At 38.4% G+C, this 23,079-nt stretch overlaps 1 protein-coding gene across 1 annotated transcript in view; it reads left to right on the forward strand.

The window, feature by feature from the left end:
* Positions 1-2,502: 2,502 nt before the first annotated feature.
* The window catches only part of CDH19 (cadherin 19, type 2), a gene marked incomplete at its 3' end in the record, with an annotated part of 28,568 nt that continues 7,991 nt past the window's right edge, over positions 2,503-23,079 (forward strand). The window contains exons 1-6 of the mRNA XM_010158276.1: positions 2,503-2,734; positions 6,080-6,374; positions 13,369-13,488; positions 16,827-16,991; positions 18,289-18,473; positions 19,678-19,931. Coding sequence (XP_010156578.1) covers positions 2,537-2,734; positions 6,080-6,374; positions 13,369-13,488; positions 16,827-16,991; positions 18,289-18,473; positions 19,678-19,931 — 1,217 coding nt within the window. The remainder of the gene's footprint in view (positions 2,735-6,079; positions 6,375-13,368; positions 13,489-16,826; positions 16,992-18,288; positions 18,474-19,677; positions 19,932-23,079) is intronic.

Genomic DNA, 23,079 nt, shown 5'->3' on the forward strand with positions numbered 1-23,079 from the left:
TTGTAATATAATGTCAAGGTCCTAAATTAAAAAAAACTTACTATTATTAAAAAAAAAAAGAGAATTCAGAATCAAGCCAGACTACTAGCACACCTAAAACTAATATCCAGTTTCAGATGGTGACAGGATTTCATTTGGTGATGGTTCTAGAACAAACCTAACAAAGGACTCTGCAACCTTGTGCCAGAAGGGTAAATTTGTTCCTAGTCTACAGGAGCCTGTGATTTTCCTTGGGTATAAAAGGAAGATAATGCTTTAAAAGGTGTAGCCTGCTTATTACAACTGAAATTGATATTACTATGCTCTAACTATCTGTCTTTGTTATTGCAATCCAATGCAAGTTGGTAGTGTGGAGATGTACTTTCTGAAGAATAGGACAGGAACAGAACAATGGTCCCCATTTCTCTAGTTCCCTTGGGAATTATTAATGAGACCTGATTTTCTCATCCGTGAAAATGTATTTGTCTTTTTATTCAGTAAGAGATTATTCTATTAAAAATTTATCTATTTGTACATGTTACTGTAGCACCTAAAAGCTCTGTGCTTCTACTAATCCTCCCTTCTGCTACATAATATAACACAGAGTACAAGGTCATTTAATTTATGAAGATGTAGACCAGCGTAGCTATATTCTGTACCCTCACTATATTAATGTGTACACACGGTGTCTGTCAGATGAGTTTGATAATGAGTGCCTGTTTGGCATTCACTCTGCATGAAATACTGCCCAACGGGCCCTTTGTTGAACAAGGTAGGCAGTGTCAGAACATGCTGCCAAAACACAAGCTAATGGTAGCCAGAAGCATTTGCTATGGCCCAGACTGAACACCTGTCTCCTCATTTAAATAGTGATTGAAATAATTTTCTATATGATTCCTTAGAAAGGTCTCTTTGACTATTCAGTTTTCATTGTTTGAGTTTTTTTGTCTGTTGCTATGTACTGCAATAAAATGAATGTTCATTTTCAAGATTAATTTCTGTGCAAATTACTGCTTAATGTTAAGTGGACCCGTTGTACAGAGACTCTCCAAAGCCTTTAGGTCTTTTAAGCCTCACTCAAGCTTTATCTGAGAGCCAAGTTGAGCTTTGTTGGCCTTGTCTTCCATGTCACAAATATTCTCGCTGTTTAGGAAAATAAACAGTTTTCCACAGAAAACTAAAATAAGAGAGTACCCAAGTCACATTCCTTCCATTCAAGTCTCATCTTGCACTGTTACAGCTTTACAGTTGAAAACCAGAAAACATTTAAGAAATTGGAACCTGCAGTTTAGTTCCTACAATTGTATAAGCCTTACTATTAGAACTCATTTATCTTCTTCTCAGTAAATATACATATGCAAATTACATATATATCAGACTACTGTTGAATGTCATGTAAAAGTGCTGGAAGGAAATAAATAATTGTCTATATGACCAGACTTTCATCGTAAGAAATTATGGCATTTTGTTTTTCATAAGGATGGGATTTTTCAGGCCTACAGTAAATGCAGCCAAATATTTTTCCCAGTGTGTTGCACAAACTGAGTGGCATGTGATAAATTCATAAACCAGTCTTCTCCTACATAGGAAATGTTATTCTTCAAGGTTAAAGCCTTGAAAAGAATAGCTAATGCCATCACCAGTAAGTTTTTAAGACTTGAAATATGTGTGGAAAGGATTTTCAAATTTTTCCTTTTTGCCCCATAGAAGATGACCATTCTTAACTGAATTGCAGTTTATTTTAAATTCAGTTTCAATTGTTGTACCAAAAATCACTGAAAAGTCAATGTTAGCGTATAATTTGTGCAAAACCTTCATTTTCTGAAGGAATACTTTGTGCCAATGAAACTAGCTGGAGAAACCTACAGCTTTCAAGACGCATTTGCTCTTTGTCTGTTTAGTTAAATAGAAGAATGTCAGGGGTTGTAAAATCAGTTAAGAAAATTTCTATTGACCAGGAAGGAGAAAGTTACACATTTTTGCTCCTTGTTCATAGATACTCTACCACCTCTAGCAATTTTGCAGGCATTTTGCTGCGTTGGAAAAGAGGGAAAGAAGAGGTTAAAAAATACCTGCACCGCTCTGTTTCAGCTGTCAGTCATCAGGGCCACTCAGGCTAGATGTTCACCCTTCAGGCAGTTCTGTGACTGCAGCTCAAAATGAGCCCTGTCTAAGCAGAAACATACAATTATTCCAATCAAATTATTCCTAGGCTACACAATACAATTAGCCAGCTTAATTTGGAAGATGAATTAATTGAAGGATGATTTTCCTTTTTTTGCATAGGAAGTACCCGTGTAGGATATTCATATAGGAAATTTGAACACTTGACTTTCATGCCAACGTCTCTAAGAAAATCTCTGGTTTAATCAGAAACAGACTTTGTTTCAGCTCTTTCCTTTTAGGGAGAGGAGGAGATTTTAACACTGCAAATCAGCTCTTATATTAGCACAGAATCAATATATAAAAGCAGAAAGCCAAAAGTGAGGCTTTGTCAAAGTTTTTCCATTTTTTCTCCCCTTCTACAGATTAAAATTGCTTGAAAGAAGTGTTCAGCATGAATTCCTCTGCATTGCTGTCTCTCGTACTGATGCTGGTTCAGCTCTGGCCTTGCTTTCCACACACACAGAACCGCAGCATTCAGAACACAGATCAGTCTTTCACAGAAGTTCGAAGAGTGAAACGTGGCTGGGTATGGGAGCCACTGTTTGCAACTGAGGAACAGACTTCAGTGGTGCCTGTGTATGTTGGACAGGTATGATAACTAATGATTCAAGGATGGCACAAGGTTAGATTTAACGTGCTGATCAGCAGCTTACTGCTTTGGCTTGGGAGACCAAGAATCTCCAGTGACCTGGAAATATGAAAAAAGGAAGAAAGAAGAGCTTAGAGAGCTGTAATTGAGCAGAATATCTCTCTTTTACTGGACCTGACAGGGTCAGAGAACTCCAAGGGCTGTAGGCTGCGGCAGTATCAAGGACCTTCTCTCACCTATGTCTGCTGTCAAGGAAACTTCACATTCACTCTATTACTAAAACTAGTTCCACACACAGCAGACAAAATATCAAACTGAAAATTTCCTTTCTGTCTTCCAAATGAAAGTTACAGACTCATTTATCAACATCTGCCAGTTTGCTTGTACTATTTTTGGTACTGCATCAAAGCAGCCATACTGAGCACAGTGTAGTTTACAAACATTATTTAAAACTATTTTCTATTACACTAAGTAGCAGCTGATTTACCCATCATTAATTTTTAATGAAGCAGATTAATACTAAATCCTTTTACCACTGAGGAACTACAGGAATCTGCATGGTTCATTAGATTAACATAGGTTTAGCACAATGAGCAATTATTTTTCACCCTCCTTTAAAAATGTGTTTTAAGATAATTGTCTTAATGAGACTTTATCTGCCCCATCTTCTCCCTCTGATTATTCTTACTATTCTTGTTATTATTATTATTTATTTGTATATGCTAGAAGTAATTGTAATCTTGAGATCTAGGTGGGTGTTTTTATTATAATTTGAGGCACTTCCTAGATTAATGCACCAAAATAAGTTTAACTGGTAATTAACTAGCACTAAAATTTAATTGGGCCCAAAGGGTGAAGTGCTCAAAATTCATTAATTACTTTTTCACAGCCCTTTAGAAGTAACTACTGTGGAAGTGTGATGTCTCACTTCTGAAAGAACAAGTGTAGACATCCTCATTTTTAAATTATTATTACTTTTTCCATAGCTGGAAAACAGTTTCCTCTAAAAGAAACTTCAAAAATGTCATGTATTTTTATTCAGCTTTAGAAAAAATTTTGTAATCTTGTCTATTTCTCACAGGTAAACTATGGGGAATTTTTATTGAAGATTATTATCAATTTATTGCAATCTAACCATTGTCTAATCAGACATATTTACTTGTGTCTTTTTATTGAGTAGAATATTCTCTGCTTTCAGTAAATGAAGTGAAAGTCTCTGACCAACACATGAATTCTTAGTAAATAAGGCCCTGAAGGAAATTGCATCAACAAAAATACAAAGGTAGACAGTCTTTGTTTTTGAGTCACTGTTGCATATGAACTTCTGTTCTCAGGCAGATTCAGAACCAAATCTTCAAATTCCATTTAACATACACTCATGAGGGTTTTCTTCCATTATCATGTTTAAGAAAAGGAAATGTGTTCATCAGTACTGCAGTCTCAGATATATGAAGTACATAAATTCTTGGTCCAAGTTCTCTTTTACAGGGGACAGACTGTTTATTCTTTTGTATCTAGCTTAATAAAACTGATAAACTGCGAACCTACAGTATGCTTCCTCAGGAAACATCATCTGTAAGAGACTTCTCATTTAAAATGGTAAAGGTCATGAAAAATCTTTTGGGAATAAATTATCCTGAGTGAAGTAGTTCTACATAGGTTATGTCCAAACAGCGAGGCCAAGGTATGGTTCCAGTTTCTAAGGGTTTGATACACTGTGTGATCACATCTGAACCCAACTTAGGTCAAAGATCTAGATATTGATCACTTTTCCCATGCCAAATGGCTCATTACAAGGGAACAAATATTTATGGATTAAAAAGAATCTGTGGTGCTCCTTAACCAGATGCCAAAATTGCATGGTGTTAAAATGAGTTTGACTAGACCTGTCATAAAGGGGTGAGCCTTACCCATGATTTGAACACAACTACTTATGCTGAAAACCTTTGCCTTTAAATTGTTCATATTTTAAATGGCTCTAAACTCTCTTGCCTTGAAAATTCTCTCTCTTGTACTGGAAAGGGAAATTAACTCTCTATAATTCAGCATGTAAATACTCTGAAAGAACTCAGCACAGGATCTCAAAACTGTTCCTCATATCTCAGAGCATTGTACCAGCCATATTCAAAATAAACTATCTTTTGATGCATGCAGAAAATTCTGCACTATGAGAATCTTCAGAAGTCGTGGTCATTGTTCCAAAGAAAAGCTGAAATTATTTTTGTAACTTTAGAAGCCATTACAAAATATGTTGAGAAGATCCAATAGGAAAATGGACGCTTTACCTCTGACAGTTACTTCTTTCCAACTCTGTGACCTCATATCCTACACTGAGCTGTAGGGTCAATAAGCATGAAGCACAATAGTGTGGTTATTGAAGCTAATGTGCAGACATATTATTTAAATTTAAACCGTGCTGCCTCATGGAGAAAAGCAAGCTGAATAAAACATTTTTGGTTTTGGTTTTGTTTGTTTGTATGTTTTCCTTTATTTTATTTTTTACATTGGATTTTTCAATTATTATCCAGGCTTTGAGATTTTGACGTCTTTTATTCTAAATCCAAAATAAATAAATGAATAGACAATTAATGCTACATAGAAATTATTGTTCCTGTAAAATTCAACTGTGGATGTTTGAAGTTCAGAAATTAAGTTATTGCTATTAAAAGAGTACTGTTAAATATTGTTAACATTAACAAAACTGTTTTGTTGGCATGAACAAATGCAGCTGGACCACAATGGTCTCCAAGGCTCGGCTTCATCAGAGGAATCATCATTATGAAGTTCATCTTAGCAAGACAAAAGTGGATGCAGATCATCCTGGAAGGAAATGGAAAATGTCTATCAATTTATTTCAGAATAAATAATAGAGAATCATACTACATAATGGCTTTTCATCGCTTTAAAATTTCAACAGAAGTAGAACACCACTGTCTCTCATTCATTCTTAGTATTGCTGACTACAAAATACATACATAAAACTTAGAAAATACATCTGTCATTCATAATAATACAAAAAATACATAATATTTAACAAACCTTTGCATTCTTTTCAGCAGATTTATATGGGGGCTCATAAAGCAACAATCTAAAATAGATACTTACATTCATTCCCTTCAGTTCAAGGGGGCTGAAACATGTTTATTCAGGTTTACCATGCATTTATATATCCATACTTTAAACCTGAGCCATGACTGTCTGAAAATATGACAGTAACTTGTTTTAAATGTTAGTACCCAAGAAGGCTCACTAGTGACAGAATGAAAACGAACAAAGCCTAGAATGAATATTCCAAAATGTTATTCCTCCCAAAATGTCGCTTATTTTTCTGTTTTGTACTTGCAGCTGAAATCAGATTTAGACGAGCAGGATGGCAACCTAAAATATATGTTGACTGGGGAGGGAGCTGGAAGCATTTTTATCATTGACGAAAATAATGGCAAGATTTATGTGACACAAAAGCTGGATCGAGAAGAGAAACCCTTCTACACTCTAAGAGCACAAGCAGTTAACAGAACCACCCATGTTCCCGTTGAAGCTGAATCAGAGTTTATTATCAAGGTTCGCGATGTCAATGATCATGAACCAGAATTCTTGGACGGACCATATACAGCCACTGTTCCAGAGATGTCACCTGAAGGTATGACATGCTGTGAATGAACCTCTCTCTTTCCTGAGTTTTTCCAGATAGCCATGTTGATATAAAAAAGACTTAATATCATATTTTATAGACTGCTTTTCTGTGGGAAGGAAGCAAACTATTTCACAAACTTTAAGCCTATACTTTTGCATATTTCCAAGCAAATATTGTGCATACCTCTACTTAATATCCCCATCTTTAATTATTTAGGTACCTACACGTACCCAAGCATTTTTACAGAATCTGGGTACATGCTCAGCTTGACTACAGAGAGTAATCTTTCCCACTCGTGATTTGTCATTGAAACAGACAGTTTTTTTAAGAAAACAACATTACAATTTGGAATAAGCCAGCTGGGACTGCAAAGGAGATTTTGAGATTTCACTACTTTTTCAATCAGTATAGCACCCTAGTCTCTAGAAAATTGTTCAGTGTATGATCATTGCTACAACTTGTCAGCTCTTCAGGCTACTACCAATCTGAAAGAAAAGTAGTATGCACATAACCTTTGAAGTCCTGTGACCTCAAATGACTCTTTCAAGGACATAAGTGTAAGCTTGGTTGAACTGAAAAGTACTCAACAGCACCCTTCAGTCTACTCTGATTCTGCTTAATAATTAAACAATATGTCTCTATTATACCCTGTGTAGTATAAAGCATATTACACTGTATCTGGAAAAGAATCACGTTCACTTCACAGGTAGCTTCCCTTACAAAGATAAGGATAGCTTCCTTCCTATCAGTAATGGCTTCAGAACAGGAATGGTAGGAAGTTGATGTGGGGCTGATGAGATGACTATCCTCTCACCACATATGATGCCTACCTATTTACACTGCCAAGCCTCTTTCCCATCAATCAATTTCTCTCTGTTTGGATTAGATGGTATGCAGTGAAGGACTATCTTCTGATTGCCTAAGCACATGAATTGTAATTTTCTTGTCAAGAGAAAAAACTTAACCCGTGCACCACCTCTTTCACACTTCCACGCGATCAAACAGACTTGTAATAGGATCTGTCGTGTATCTGGAAGCTTAATACAACAAACAAGAAGCAAAGTTAAGGCTGAGAGAGTCTGGAGAAGAGAAGGCTCTGGGGAAATGTTATAGCACCTTCCAGTACCTGAAGGGGGTACCACGAAGACGGGAATGGGTTTAAATTGAAAGTGGGGAGCATTAGATTAGATATCAGGAAGAAGTTCTTCACGGAGAGGTTGGTGAGGCACTGGAACAGGTTGCCCAGAGAAGCCGTGGATGCCCCATCCCTGGAAGTGTTCAAGGCCAGGCTGGATGAGGCTTTGAGCAGCCTGGTCTAGTGGAAGGTGTCCCTGCCCATGGCAGGGGGTTTGGAACTGGATGGTCTTTAAAAGGTCCCTTACAACCTAAAGCATTTTATGATTAACATCTGACAGATACAGGTGTATGTATACATATAACTGTACACATGCATGTACACATAATGTGTATATACATATATTTAAATCCTTAAAAACACCCCAAAGTATGAATGCAGCTGACAAACAAGCATGTTACAAATACTGCTGTCTCCAAATAACCATCTTCAAAACAAATGGAAAAATGCATTCCCTAAATCCTACAGAAAGAATCCTGGTAATCTTTTAAATTCTTAACCAAAAGAGATAGGGTTATTTCTGTTGCAAATAATATTGAAAAGAAATTAAAATATTGTGTTACTTAAAACTGTATGAATTAATGAGGTCATTAACTCAATAGCATCAGTGATCATAAAAGGTAATAAAAACTATGTTTCATTCAGCATTCCCCCTCAACATTTAGGGCAGATTCAGTGAATTTTTCACAGGGAGATGTAAAATTTATCATCTTCTGCCATGCTGGATAGAAGTTGTATGAAAAGGATATTCATGCCTGGAATTTAATCAAAAGTGGAGTTAGATTCCTAATTTCTGCCAGGAAGCAGGCTACCATCATTACCACAAATGGCTAAAAGAGACATGCATTTTAATCAATGTATTTCCTAGTTACCCTGCTTATACCACCTCTAGCAGGGAAATCAGTTTTGGGCATATGATAGTTGCAGGGAAGAAACATTCTTCCTTACAGACTTATTTATCTCAAGACTTTTGCATCTGAGCTTTTGTTCAAATAACTTTTCCTAACATGATGTGTTGATTGTTCAGAGGGAACTTCTAGCCATTTTGTCTTGCTCATTCACTCAGGTTTAGAGACAAGACGACAGGTGCCTTGTCAAGGACATTTGTTTTTGGTTTCGTGGATGATGGTTGGGTTTTTGTGGGGGTTTTTTTGGTTTTTTGTTTTGTTTTGTTTTTTTTTTTTTTAATGTACTCACTGCAGTAGTTGACACAGTTCACTATCTGGAAATATCTGGGTAATTTTTTCTGGGATTACACAGATTTAGGACATAGACAGTGGCCTCCTCCCCGGTAAAGCATTGTTTATGAGGCACTTGGTCTCTTATTAAAAAATAGCTTTAAAATAGCTGATAAGTTAATTCTTGGTATACTTCTGTGAATGGCTACAGGTCTGTGTGAGTGTAAATCAAGCCATGTTAAATTATCTATTCCTTCTATTTTATACCCCTGTCTCAGTGATGACTATATAGAAAAAAAAGAAAAAAAGAAAAGAGTTAGGTAGGGTGGTACTTACGGTCAAAACCAACAGTACAACAACTTTTCCCATATACCTGTTTCTTACCTGGAACCACTAATAAGCAGTTGACAGATGTGAGCTTTCAATCTGTATCGACTTGAGTTGGCTATAAACTAACATCCTATAAATTAAAATCTCAGCAATCTTTATCCAATCTTCTGTGTCATCTACTATATATTTACATCCCTAAAATACCATATCACTTCCACATAAGATTACTCAAACTGCAAAACATTTAATAATTGTGATATTCCTGTAAATTTATAAAATAAAAGGATTCCAGTAAAATGTAGAAATATATGAAAAGAAAAAAAAAAAAGTGTAAAAAATCAGAAGCAGCACCACCTCCCATTTGTCAGAATGGGTGAAAAATAAAACCCTGCGTGCCTCCTGCCTTAGACAGAGACTATCTGAAACAGTAAACTCACAGATTTGCAGTCATCCAGCGTACGATATGTGAATCTAAGTCAGTCCTATGGATCTTGAAGTATTTTCTACACTGCTTCTTCTCTGCTTGACCTCTCTAGCACTAATACAATAGATATTTTATGGATCATTCTTTCACCTTCTTCCATGTAGCCACTAACACATTAGTATGCCAGTAGTATGGATGTCTGGTATCTAGAACATACGTTGAGTGGGGCATAATATATACCTAAATAGTGGTCAGCTCCAACACATGAAACAGCTGGGCCACACCATGAGGACTTCTCTGGGCTCGGTTACCCTGCTCTGAGGTGAAACCTGTTTGTGTGTGCATCCTAAAGCATAAATTCTTACAAGGAAAATTTCTACCTACCAGTGGATAGAAACAGTAACCAACTGAAATTTACAGTATGGATACTGTAATGGTTTATTATCTTAGTATTTTTTCAAAGTAAAACAGAGCATCTGCTTGCATAAAAAGGGATGTAGACCAGAATTCATTTAAATGATACAGTTCAGTAGAGAGACTGTGCCTTTGCTCTGTCTCAGAGCTCTCTAGCAGCAGTTCAGCTCACTGGTGCTACACATGGGATCGCCTAGTATTTTCTCACAGAAAACACACTCAGGAAGTGTGGTCAGTACCTGGGAAAGCACTTAAAAGTTGTTGAACATTTTGTCTGGAATAAAGAAAACAAAGAGAGAATAGTTCATACTTGGTTCAGAGAGCTGCAGAAAACAGGCACAGATAATTTTGCCTTAAGTTAGGTACAAATACCGATATATATACACTAGTGTGCCAACAAATCAGAATACATCTTAATTCTTTCTTAGCTCTCTTATCTGTAGTGCTACATTTTATTAGGATTTTATATGAAAGTGTCACAGTAAATGAAAAGCATGTCAGCAAGCGGGCTCTCTTCTGAGAATGTGACTGTGGTTTTCCTTCAAACATTTGGTCTGGTTTTCTACTGTATCTTCCATGTAGCTGTTAAACTTCTGCAAATGCAATATAACTGGTGTAATGGTTAAGAGTAAGATGCAGTAATATATCAGTACTTACTGCTTTTATAGATTTCAAGCTCTAGAGTAGAAAAATTAATAACTATTTGTCATATGAGGGCCCTATAAAGGTACTGAATGGGCTGCAATATGTAAATGGTACTACTACATCTACTACATTTCCCCAAAGAAGGGTGAAACCAAGGCTGCAGAAATACAAAGAAAAGCCTTATGTAGCAATCAACAAAATATAGTTTGTGTTAAATAAAGCTAATAAACAGCAAAAAAAAGGTGTCAGCATGTTTACTATCTAGCTTAAGACATTATTGTGTACATAAAACAGATATTTGGGGCTAAACTTCATATCAACATCACACAGACTCCCATATAGAAAAATGCATGCTTGAAAGCCAACAGACATGATCAGTTCATTCACCTCTGCTATGATATTTTCACATAAATGTTGTGAAACTGTATCATAGTTCGATTGTCAATCATATTGTGTCATAGCTTCAATATCAAGAGGTGGGACAATAGCTTGGTTTTTTGTTTGAGGGTTCGGTTCTGTGCAAATTGATTGTTTTAAAATATACTATTTGTACCTGATCAATTATTATTCTTCTCCCAAGCATGGAGTTATAAAAAATGACTTTTTTTTTTTTTTGAGTTTTTGGGTACATATTTACATTGTAATTCCTATCATTTAAATACAAATGCATAGGTAAACATGTTTCCTTTCAGTAAATAACTCATATTTTTTCTGCAGGTTAAATGTATAAAGAAATACAGGCTTCATGGCAGTGAAAAATTAAAAACTGAAAAAGTATTCCAAACCTAGGATAGTGTTTTCTTCTGCTTACTACATAGTCTATACTTAATATAGAGGTTCATATAGTTATCATAAAATCATTGCCCCCCAAAAAAATGTAAGAAACCATAGTCCTCTCTTACCTGATCCCTGTCACCCCAGTGAAAAACAACTTTCCTCCTGAGAGTGTAGATCTGTTACTGCTTCCCTCCCAGTCAACTCCTTTATCACATGACCCTTCCCTGCTCACCTTTCCATTATATCCACCAGCTGCATCTCACTTCACCCAGCTGAGCAATTTCCATGCTTCTGCCTTCTGCTGCACTCTTAAAGGGTCAACAGGCAAGCAGAAAAGTGGGCTGGGGGCTTAGAGAAGCAGCAAATGCTGGTTTAGTTTCAACTATCCTTTCTAATGTTTAGAAACTGTGCAGAAAATAAATCTACCTTTAAATGAATGAGATGCACAAAGCTGTAATGATAGCTTTGCAGCCTTATATATGTTGGATTTTATTCCTGATTTATTAAACATGCTGCTGTAAAAAAGTCCATTTCTAAATGTAGTTGTTGGTACTTGGGTTTGTTTAGTAGAAAATGGAATTTATAACAAACTGTACTGATCGGATTATTCATAGTTCTTGATCCCTTCCTCCCTATCACTCCATTCTTTTTTTGTCATTATAACAACTGCATTCTGATCGTGGTAAATTGTTTAGAGGATGAATTTCCTGTATTAGTTAAAACAGTTTCCATAGACCACAGCTGATACAAAGTTAACAGTTGTGTAGCTTAAGATTTCCTTTACCACTCAGTCTTATTAAAGACTATTGTATTTCTGAAGCGTATATGTTCCCTGATTAATCTGTTATTTTAGCTTTTACATTTTTCAAGAATAATAGGAAACAGTATATATATATATGCACATCTATACACATACCTAATGCACACCTAAATATCAGAAGTTTGTTATTGTAAGTATGACTTCAAGGACATATAACTCCAAATTATTAGCATTAGTAGTATGGGATCACTTGAAGAGCTGCTGAATAAATTGAAAGAAAATGTAAAACCCCACAATTTTTAAGTAGTCAAAATGAGGAAGCCTTCTTAATTTCTACTTTAAAATAAAACTACTGAACTTCTAGAAAACTCAGAAATTAATTTATTCATTTTATTGGGGAAAACTATCAACTTCGAGTTTGCCATAAAAGTTGTTTCTGGTCAAATCCCATGCGCTCCATCATTTCTTATTCTTTTCTCCCCTAGCATAGCTATACAGCTATACTGGTAAGCAGGTGAACATATGCCAGAAAGTTTTAAAAGTAGCTTGATTGCACACTGTTCCTATATCAGAGAAGTGATATTTGTATTCTTATGCAGAACCTAGGTGAGGAAAAAAGACCAAAAAATGGTTAACTTAGAGAATGATACTACTGTTAACATTTTATTTTAAAGGGCAGTCACCACTGATGGTGCCATGAGATTGCTGTCAGTCTTGTATCTAGGATATAACCAGCTTCCAGCCAGAGAGGAAATCAAATCAGATTGATTCTGCTGCGTTTTTTTTCACTGAGGATTCTATCATCACTCTTGCACTGGGACAGGCTCATTAAAAACTCAAGGATAAAAAATATTATCAGACCCTTGCTATGCTTCTTGGTTGCTTTGCTTACTAACAATTAATTTCATCTCCAGTGGGCCTACTGGTGATAAAGTGGCTGCGTTTTCTTATTCCGATGGGAAACTTCCATAAAATACTTTGAAGGATATACAAGGGGAGGGGAAACGATTTGTTGCACTCCATTCACATACTGAAAATTAGGGAAAAAATCATGATACATAGTATTTTAAGCAACATATATGTGGTGCTGAAAAATCATACCTTCGTTATTTTCATTCTAATTGAAAATTTGAATGCAGCAAGAATAGTTGCTGAGGAAATATTTTCCCATATTAATGAAAAATTTTAGAAGGTGCCTTTTGTGCCTGTAAACTTTCAGGGCTGTTTGCTAATATAACTGGTGTGTTTAAAGGTTTTTAAAGAGTTTATATTTTGTATGTACTATGGATGTTATACAAGAAGAAAATAAATGTAATCTATTTTATTTTTTCCTTGAGGTACTTCGGTTACACAGGTAACAGCTACAGATGGTGATGATCCTTCTTATGGATATAGCGCCCGTCTCCTTTACAGTCTTCTTCAGGGACAGCCTTATTTCTCTGTGGAGCCTAAGACAGGTAGTACAAATGAACTTGTACCTTCAAAGAATTCATAAACTAACATAAAATGGATGTAAGTAAAAATACTTTTCTTCATTTCAATACAGAGATTGACTGATACAACCTTACACTTGTACATCTTTGCATAGTTCCTATATCTAAAAAAACCCAATTCTTTCTTTCCCTTAGGAAGGTGAAATCCTTTCTCTGTAGTGAATCAAGAAGTTATATAGTAAATTATCTTACTAAAGAAAAGAGTTGGAGTCTGAGTACCCCATGCAACAAATGGACCTAGGAACACTGTTGGGTTAACAGCTCTACGACTCGTGACATTCCTATCTCTGTGCTGGAGAAACCACAGATAGGTGACATCCCTTCAAAACCCTGATCTATGAGGAAGAAATATGGTGATATATGGTAGAGGAGATACATGATGTGTTTTGCTCTCAAAACCTCTAAGTATGCAAAATGGATCTGTCATACACTGTAGATGTTGTCGTGAATGGTAGAACGGTGCGCACTTGTCAGAGACCAAAAGCTGCAGCTCTGGCTGGGAGGTCTGCACTGGTCCACCCAGTAGTGGTTAATGCCTCCACCTGGATGGAGCTGCTGAAGGGAGAGGTTGTAGTACAGACTACAGGCTGCAGGAAATGCCCATACATTTCTCCCGGAGCAGGGGCAGGCAGCGGATCTGCATGCCAGAAGTGTGCCCAGGTGGAGGGTCTCCTGTGGCAGATGGCTGAGCTGCAGAAGGCAGTGAGAAGACTGTGGGACACCAGGGTGGCTGAGGAGTTAGACAGCTGGTCCCAAGTGCAGTATGGAATGGACCTACAGCTAAACATCCCAGAACTCCACACTGACACACTTGGAAGAGAGAGAGACCAATATTGGCAAAGAATGGACGGTCACAAGAGCAAGGACCAGACGGAGGAAAAGACTTCTTCTGATGCCTGAGGTACCCTTGCAGAATCACTTCACTGCTCTGCAAATGAAAGGAAAGACCCATCAAATCAGGAGAGATGCTGGCACGGAGTAAGGCAGCTTGGGCTGCTCCTTGTATAACAACCAGCACAACTAAGAAAAATCAACGGGTGATAGAAGCAGGTGACTCTCTTCTGAGGGGTACGGAGGCACCCATTTGCAGACCAAACACACTCTCTACAGAGGTGGGCTCGTTTCAGGGATGTCACTTAGAGGCTATGAAAACTTAAGGCACCAATGATGCAGTCAGGACCAGTCTGAGGACTATCAAAAAGGGTTACAGAGCCCTGGGAGCAGCGGACTCTAGTGCCCAGGTAGTTTTGTCATCAATCCTCACAGTCAAAGGTAAGTGATTTGAAAGGGCCATTTGAATCTGGTGAATCAACAGTCAGCTGCAGGACTGGTGCCACACCCAGCACTTTGGCTAATTGGACTCACTTTGAGAAGCCTGTTTTACTGGCAGCTAATGGGGTACATCTGACAAAAAGGGAAAGAATGTCTTTGGGCAAATGCTTGCCAAGCTGGTGAAGAGGGCTTTAAACTACGGCTGATGGTGGAGGGAAACCTCAACCCATCCTACTCCTTCTAGTTGGAGCCTAGTGCCACCAAGAGATGCCCAGAGCCTGGAGAAGGACCACAGGTCAGCAGGAGAACACCTGAGGAACAATACATGGGAATTCCAGCTGATCCAGTCAGCAAGTCAGCTTCAATGGGGGCCCATCTGAAATACCTCTTTCTGAATACAGAAAGTCTGAGAAATAAAGAACAAAAGTCAGAGACATTCACATGCCTGCGGGGCTATGACCTCATTGGCATCACGAAGACATGGTGGGACGGCTCCTATGACTGGAATGTCAGAATGGAAAAATAGAGGCTATTTATGAAGGACAGGCAAGGGAAACAAGGAGAGGGTGATGTCCACTATGTCAGAGACCAATACATGTACAGGAGTACATGGAGCTGTATATGGGGGTGGATGAGGGGCTGACCCAGAGCTTATGGGTCAGTATCAAAGAGAGGGCATGGGCAGGAGATACTATACTGGGAGTCTGCTACAGGCCACCTGAACCAGGATGAGCAAGTGGATGAGACCCAGTCATCTACCTGGACTTGTGCAAAGCACTAACACTGTCCTGCACGACATCCTTGTCTCTGAATTGGAGAGGAATGGACCACTCAGTGGGTAAGGAATTGGCTGGATGGTCACAGAGAGTGGTGGTCAACAGCTCGATGTGTGAGTGGACACCAGTGATGAGTGGTGTTCCTTGGCGGTCAGTATTGAGAACGGCACTGTTCAGCATCTTTGTCAGTGACGTGGATGGTGGGATTGAGTGCTCCCGCAGCAAGTTGGCCAATGACACCAAGCTGTGTGGTGCAGTTGACATGCTGGACAGAAGGGATGCCATCCAGAGGGGCTTTCACAAGCTGTAGAGGTGGGCCTGTGCCAACCTCATGAAGTTCATCAAGGCCAAGTGCAAGGTCCTGCACCTGGGTTGGGGCAATCCCAGGCAAATGTACAGGCTGGGGGGAGAATGGGTAGAGAGCAGCCCTGAGGAGAAGGACTTGGGGGTACTGGTGGCTGAAAAGCTGAACATGAGCCAGCAGTGTGCGCTGGCAGCCCAGAAGGCCAACCGTATCCTGGGCTGTATCAGAAGTGTGGCCAGCAGGTCGAGGGAGGGGATTTTCCCCCTCTACTCTGCTCTCTTGAAACCCCACCTGGAGTGCTGCATCCAGCCCTGGGGCCCACAACATCAGAAGAATATTGACAGGTTGGAGCAAGTCCAGAGGAGGCCACGAAGATGCTCAGAGGGCTGGAGCACACATCTCCCATGAAGACAGACTGAGAGCGTTGGGCTTGTTCAGCCTGGAGAAGAGAAGGCTCTGGGGAGACTTTAGCAGAGGCCTACAATAATGCTGGAGGGAGACTTCTTACAAGGGCCTGTAGTGACAGGACAAGGGGTAATGAGTTTAAATTAAAAGAGGGCAGATTTAGATTAGATATCAGGAAGAAGTTCTTCACAGAGAGGGTGGTGAGGCACAGGAACAGGTTGCCCAGAGAAGCTGTGGATGCCCCATCCCTGGATGTGTTCAAAGCCGGGTTGGATGAGGCTTTGGGCACTCTGATCTCATGGAAGATGTCCCTGCCCATGGCAGTGGTGTTGGAACTAGATGATCTTCAGGGTTCCTTCCAACCCAACCCATTCTATGAATACTAATTTACATTCTTAAGACAGATGTGATGTGCAAAATTTACATTATAAATGTACATTGTAAATTCATAACTGTGATGATGCATTTTATACCCAAATTATACAGTGATATTGGGAAAAAGATGAGACTATTATATCCTATTGTGTTATACTTTTCATTTTTAGGGGTCATCAGAATGGCTTCCCAAATGGATAGAGAAACAAAAGATCAGTATTTGGTCATTATCCAAGCCAAAGATATGGTTGGGGAAGCAGGGGCATTTTCAGCAACAGCCACTGTTACCATCAATCTCTCTGACGTCAATGACAATCCACCTAAATTTCAACAGCGTGAGTATAGGCTACTTACATTAGTTGAAGTCTTGAGGAAATTTAGATCTACTGCATCTCTGTTAAGTTCTCTGGTACATTTTTACAGAGGAGGTCTGTGCTTTGATTTCAGCATACAAATTCAAGTAAAAATTAAATTTAAAAAATACCACATAAAAGCTCAGAGATGAATGGGAAAGATAAATCCCAAATGGCTATTTCAAACCTACAAGGATCAACTGACTGATAAACTCTCAGACTTCTCAGTCTTGCTCCATATTTCAGGTACTGTGTTCAGTTTTGACCGCTCACCTCAAGAAAGACATTTAGGTTCTGGAGTGTGTCCAGCGAAAGGCAGCAGAGCTGGTGAAGGGTCTAGAGGGCAAGTCCTGTGAGGAGCAGCTGAGGGAAGTGGGGGGGTTTAGCCTGGAGAAGAAGAGGTTCAGGGGAGACCTTATCACTCTCTACAACTACCTGAAAGCAGGTTGCGGAGAGGTGGGGGTTGCTCTCTTCTCCCAAGTTAAAAGCCATAGGACAAGAGGAAATGGCCTCAGGTTGCACAAGGGGAGGTGTAGACTGGGTATTAGGGAAAGTTTCTTCACCAAAAGGGTAATCAAGCACTGGAATTGGATGCCCAGGGAGTTGAGTCCCCATTCCTGGAAGCATTTAAGAGGTGTGTGGACCAAGTGCTTATAGACATGGTTTAGTGGTGGTATTAGCCATGTTAGGTTAATGTTTGGACTTGATGACCTTAAAGGTCTTTTCCAACATAAAGGTTCTATGATTCTATCATTATCATTACAGGAGACCTCAGGCCTGCTGTTTTTATTGCTAGGCTTTGGAGACAAATTAAATTTTTGTCTTTTGTTAGTTTGTGCTAACTAAGCCTAAAATCTGGGCAATGGGATATTTAGTACCTACTTTCTTTTTCTCCTCTCTTCATTCTTTACTGACAGATACTGTAAACTTCTTGGCAAATGAGACCTTCTCTGTCTAGGGTGTTTCTAGCAGATGTTGTAGCTGCTAGCTGGGCTGTCAGGAAGAACTAGTGAAATGCAGTTGGGAAGTGCTGCCCTCCACTGTTTTTTCACCCTGTTTGTTCCTCTTAGCTCCTTATTTACTGCTAAAGTGGGGCTGAGAGAAGAGTGTAAAGGTTGTCATTCCCTGCCCCCAAGATCTGTCCATTTCTGAATTAGATCCATTGCTCTAATAAAAGGTGGGGGCTTTCCCCAACTTTCTGAGAGCCTTAGGCCATCATAGTTACAGCAGCTATTAGCTATGTCAGATCACTAAATTGTGACAGTATTTGTTTCTTCAGGACTCTATTACATGAGCGTCAATGAAGAGTCTCCTGTGGGCACTACTGTAGGAAAAGTCTTTGCAGAAGACAGTGACATAGGAGAAAATGCAGCCATGAATTATTTCATTGAAGGAGATAGCTCAGAGGTTTTTGACATCATCACTAACAATGAGACTCAAGAAGGAATTATCTTATTAAAAAAGGTGAGATCTCAGAAACCTTATAAAAAATCTCTAAATACTAGAAAGAACCTCCTCAATTAAGGTGGATGTTTAAATATAGCATATTGCTGTGAATTCTATTTGTTCTTTCTTTAGGCTTCTGATTTGATTAGGATATTAGGAATATTCCTAATAGGAATCCTTTTTAGGAATAAAAAGACACATGCTTTTGTTTGTTTACTTTTTTTGATTCATTTCTATTACTGCTGAATACAATAGTCGCAGTCAAAGTATCTTCATGTTATTCCCAGCTGTGCAACAGCGTGTATGCCACTGTGAGAAAATGTTCTCTCTCTTCTGTCCATCATCTATAAAAATTTATTAATAAATTATACACAACATTTCCTCACTTCCAAAACCGCCTGTGAAACTTAACTGGGGCCATAATGTATTACAGAATCAGATACACAGTGGGGTTTTTGTTATGACATAGCTTTGAAAAGATGCTGCACTCAAAATATACAAGTTTATGAATTAAGATATTTAAGAGGCTTTGATACTGTGTGATTTATTTTGGAATCATGAAGGAAGATTTCTGGGTCTTCTGGGTCATCATCTGAAATGATAGTCTAGTGAAATCCTGGAGCCTGAAGAACTGAACATTATAAATGTTGGGGTTTGGGTAGGGTTTTTTTTTTTTTTTTGGTTGGTTTTGGTTTTGGTTTGCTTTGTTTGTTTTCTATTTGGATTTATTACATTCAAGAAATTACTTGTTTAGGTTTTTTTTAATTAAAGATGTCTATATAAAATAGTAATGTAACCGTGTTTTTATAAACACTCATTGGAATTTATTTCCTTTAAAAACAAATTTTAACAACTTAAACACTACAGATTAACCAATTGTCATTGTTTATGTAAGAGTAGAGGATAGCGTTCACTAAGGGTACGCATATGTTGGAAATATGAGTACAAATAGAAGTTGTTTTACTAAGGCTGACATTCTGTGGCAAGACTTCTTTTACAGTTTTGTTTTACTGTAGCGTTAAAGCCAGCCTACACATAAAAGCAAACAGTGGCATAGCACAGTTTAAAGTGGTTTTAACATAAAAATCTTAGAAGTAATCACTTCTTAAACATGCCCAAACGAAGAGTAGCACTATTTTGTCTTTAATATCACACTACTTATTGAAAGGTATTTAATTCAAATGTGAAGAAAGAAACACTCCACATCTTTCTTTCTTAACAGAAAGTGGATTATGAGAGCAAGAGGAGATACAGTGTTCTAGCAAAAGTTGTAAACAGATACATTGATGACCGTTTTCTGAAAGAAGAACCATTTGAAGACAAAACTGTTGTCAAAATCAATGTGGAAGATGCTGATGAACCTCCAGTTTTCACCTTGGAGAACTATATGATGGAGATTGCTGAAGGGGCTGTGAGTGGCTCACTGGTGGGCGTTGTGACTGCTAGAGACCCAGATGATGATGACTGTCCAGTCAGGTACCTAACTCAAAATGTGGACACTCCTCAAATATAAATGTAGTTGGGATTTACAAAGGCTATTTCTATTCCTTAACTTGGCTTATGATTACAGTTAATAATGCTTTCATTGTGATAGCCTAGGTTATTCTAGGTGTTGCGGTATAACACGATAGGCAGCTAAGAGTTTTCCACACAGCCGCTCACTCAGCCCCTAACCCACTGCGAGGCAGGAAAGAATCAGAAAGGTAGAAATGTTAAAACTCATAGATTGAGATAAAGAAATTTTAATAATAAGAAAAAGAAGATACAAAGAAGAAAAAAACAAAAAAACCCCAAAACCAACAAAACACCGCAAAGCCCCAAGAAAAACAAATATTACAAAAAACCCAAACCAATTGTTCACCACCAGCCAGTCAATCCCCCTGCAAAGGCATCCCCTCCCAATATTATTACTGAGCATTGTGTCATATGGTATGGGATAGCTCTTTGGACAGTTGGAGTCAGCTGTCTCACTTCTTGTGCACCCACAGCTGTCATGGTTTAACCCCATCTGGCAACCAAGCACCACAAAGCCCACAGTCACTTGCTCACTCCCCCCACAGCAGGATGAGGATGAGAATTGGAAGCATAAAAGTGAGAAAACTCATGGGTTGAGATAAAGAAAGTTTGCTGGGTAAAATAAAAACCACTCACACAAGCAAAATAGTCTAAGAATTCATTCACCAATTCCCATTGGCAGGCAGCTGTTCAGCCATGTCTAGGTAAACAGGGCTTCATCGTGTGTTGCTTGGGAAAACAAAGACCCTAACTCTGACAGTCCACCCCCCTTCTTTCCTCTTTTCCCAGCTTTACATGCTGAGCCTGATGTCATATGGATTGGAATATCCCTTTGATGAGGTGGGGTCAGCTGTCCTGGTTGTGTCCCCTCCCAGCTTGCACAATCCCAGCCTAATTGCTGGTGGGTGGTGTAAGAGGCAGAAAAGGCCTTGACTCTGTGTAAGCTCTGCTCAGCAATAACAAAAACATCCTTGTCTTATCAACACTCTTTTCAACACAAATCCAAAACATAGCCTCATTCAATCTGCTATGAAGATAATTAACTCTATCCCAATCAAAAACAGTACAATAGGTTAAATCTTGATCCCTAGCCCAAAATGGAAATAAATGAGCTCTGTGCATCTTTGCAATCACTTTGAGATGGTGTCGTGGTTTAGCCTTATCTGGCAATTAAGTACCACTCAGTTGCTCACTCACCTCTGCCTGCTGCCAGAGTGGAGAAGGTTTGGAGACAAATATAAACAACCAAGGGAAGCTCATAAATATTGAGCTAAGAACTATTTAATAATAGAAATGAAACTTATAGTAATACTAAAAATACTACTAATAATAAGTAATTAAAACAGTAGCAAATAGAACATATGATACAGTAGCTAACCCCACGCTGACTGACACATAGCCAGATCCCAAAAGCAGTGAACAGTTCTGAGAGCAGGGAGAAAAACCCACGAGCCAAGAACCCCAGATCAGGGAGATAAACTGTGAACTCCCCAGTCCACTAACAAAAGAACCTGCTTTGAACCTGCTTTTTGGACCATGGAATAAAACAAATCCATTGGAAAACTGTGGGCTGGCCAGCTCTGTGTAGGAGAGGAGCTCATTCCTGCCTGAAACCAGTACAAGTGGTCTGGAAGAGTCTGTGCACAGCAGCAGGTCTAAGGTACCACAGCCAAACCTGTAACTGCTTGGAGATGTTCCAGTCTCTTTCAATAACTTCTGGAGGTATGGAGGAATGGACTCGTTGTTGGGAGAGATACACAAAATAGCTCCAGTGGCATCTGCTCAGTTCAGCATGACCGAAAACTTCCCCATTCCCTCCCCCTGCCACAATTGCCCCACAGGGATATTATACAAAGAGAGTCTTCTTTTAACTTTGCAAAATAATTTTGCTGTCTCTTAAGGGAGAAAACAGGTAACTAATCTTTAACATGGGGCTTATAATTAAAATAGCTTCTAGAGTTACTTGGCATCACTGTACTGTGCAATTTAGACAAGCTAGGATATAGGGACAAAAGGATGGACACAAAAAAAAATTTATAGTGTGTATATTCCTAATAACAGATAAATATATATTCATATATATTGCTACCTATAGTTATGGCTTCAGAAGATAAGTCAATGCAAGGCCATTTGTTACGATTTTAAATTAATTTACTGTTATTTAGTAAGCTAGTCATAGCTTAAAATAAAAATAAATAAAAGTGTACATGTCCTTTTTTTTAAAAAAAAAGGGCTTGTTTTGTGCTTTTTGTGGGGAAAAAAAATGTAAATCCCTAAAATAGAGGTTTATAAATGTCAAATCTTTGGCTCAAATGGTAACTTTCACTGATTGTGTTCTGTCGGTTCCTTGATTTATCCTCTTAACTGGTTTTCAAAACAGACAAAATGTAACTATAAATAACAAGTTAGACAGTCAGCCAACCTGGCACAAAATCTGAGCTGGAGTCCTAAGTGCCAACAAGAGACAGAAGGACTTTGTCAAGCACAATTAAAGGTACAAGAAAGGAAGGAATAGTTGAATGTAGGAATACCAAACTGGAGTGGTGAGAACATTTCACCTCTTCAAACAGGTTTTATTTCCATGAAATATACTCTACTAGGAATTGTGACATACAGTCTTTTTTGTTTGTCATGAAAAACACTGGTAAATATCCTTTCCCCTAGAACCAATATCTTTGGGGTTTTTTTCCAGTCCATCTCTGGCCCGTGACCAGTGGCTAAATTTTAACAGTTGGAGTTGTATGTATGTATGTATACACATGTGCATGTTCACATATGGACATAGCATCCAGAGCTTTTTCAGTGAAGACTCACAAACACTGGACTCGTTTGCAATCATCTCCTGCATTAGGATTTTTTCTCCTGCCTCGATGTCACCTCATTACAAATAGTTGTCTGCCTTTCTTTATAATGCCCATTCCCTTGGCATCAGAGCATGTCAGCAATGATAAAATAGATTTGCCATTATACCTCCACTTATCTGTTAGTGTTATTCATTTCACAAGTGGCACTTTTGCTGTTTCCTTTCAACGAAGTCATTCACCTGCTGTGAGCCTGACTTAGAAGTAAGAATGAATAATGCATTTCAGATTCAGTTCACATTAATATA

Source organism: Eurypyga helias, unplaced genomic scaffold (genome assembly GCF_000690775.1).
Source record: "Eurypyga helias isolate BGI_N326 unplaced genomic scaffold, ASM69077v1 scaffold4819, whole genome shotgun sequence".
Lineage (NCBI taxonomy): Eukaryota > Metazoa > Chordata > Aves > Eurypygiformes > Eurypygidae > Eurypyga > Eurypyga helias.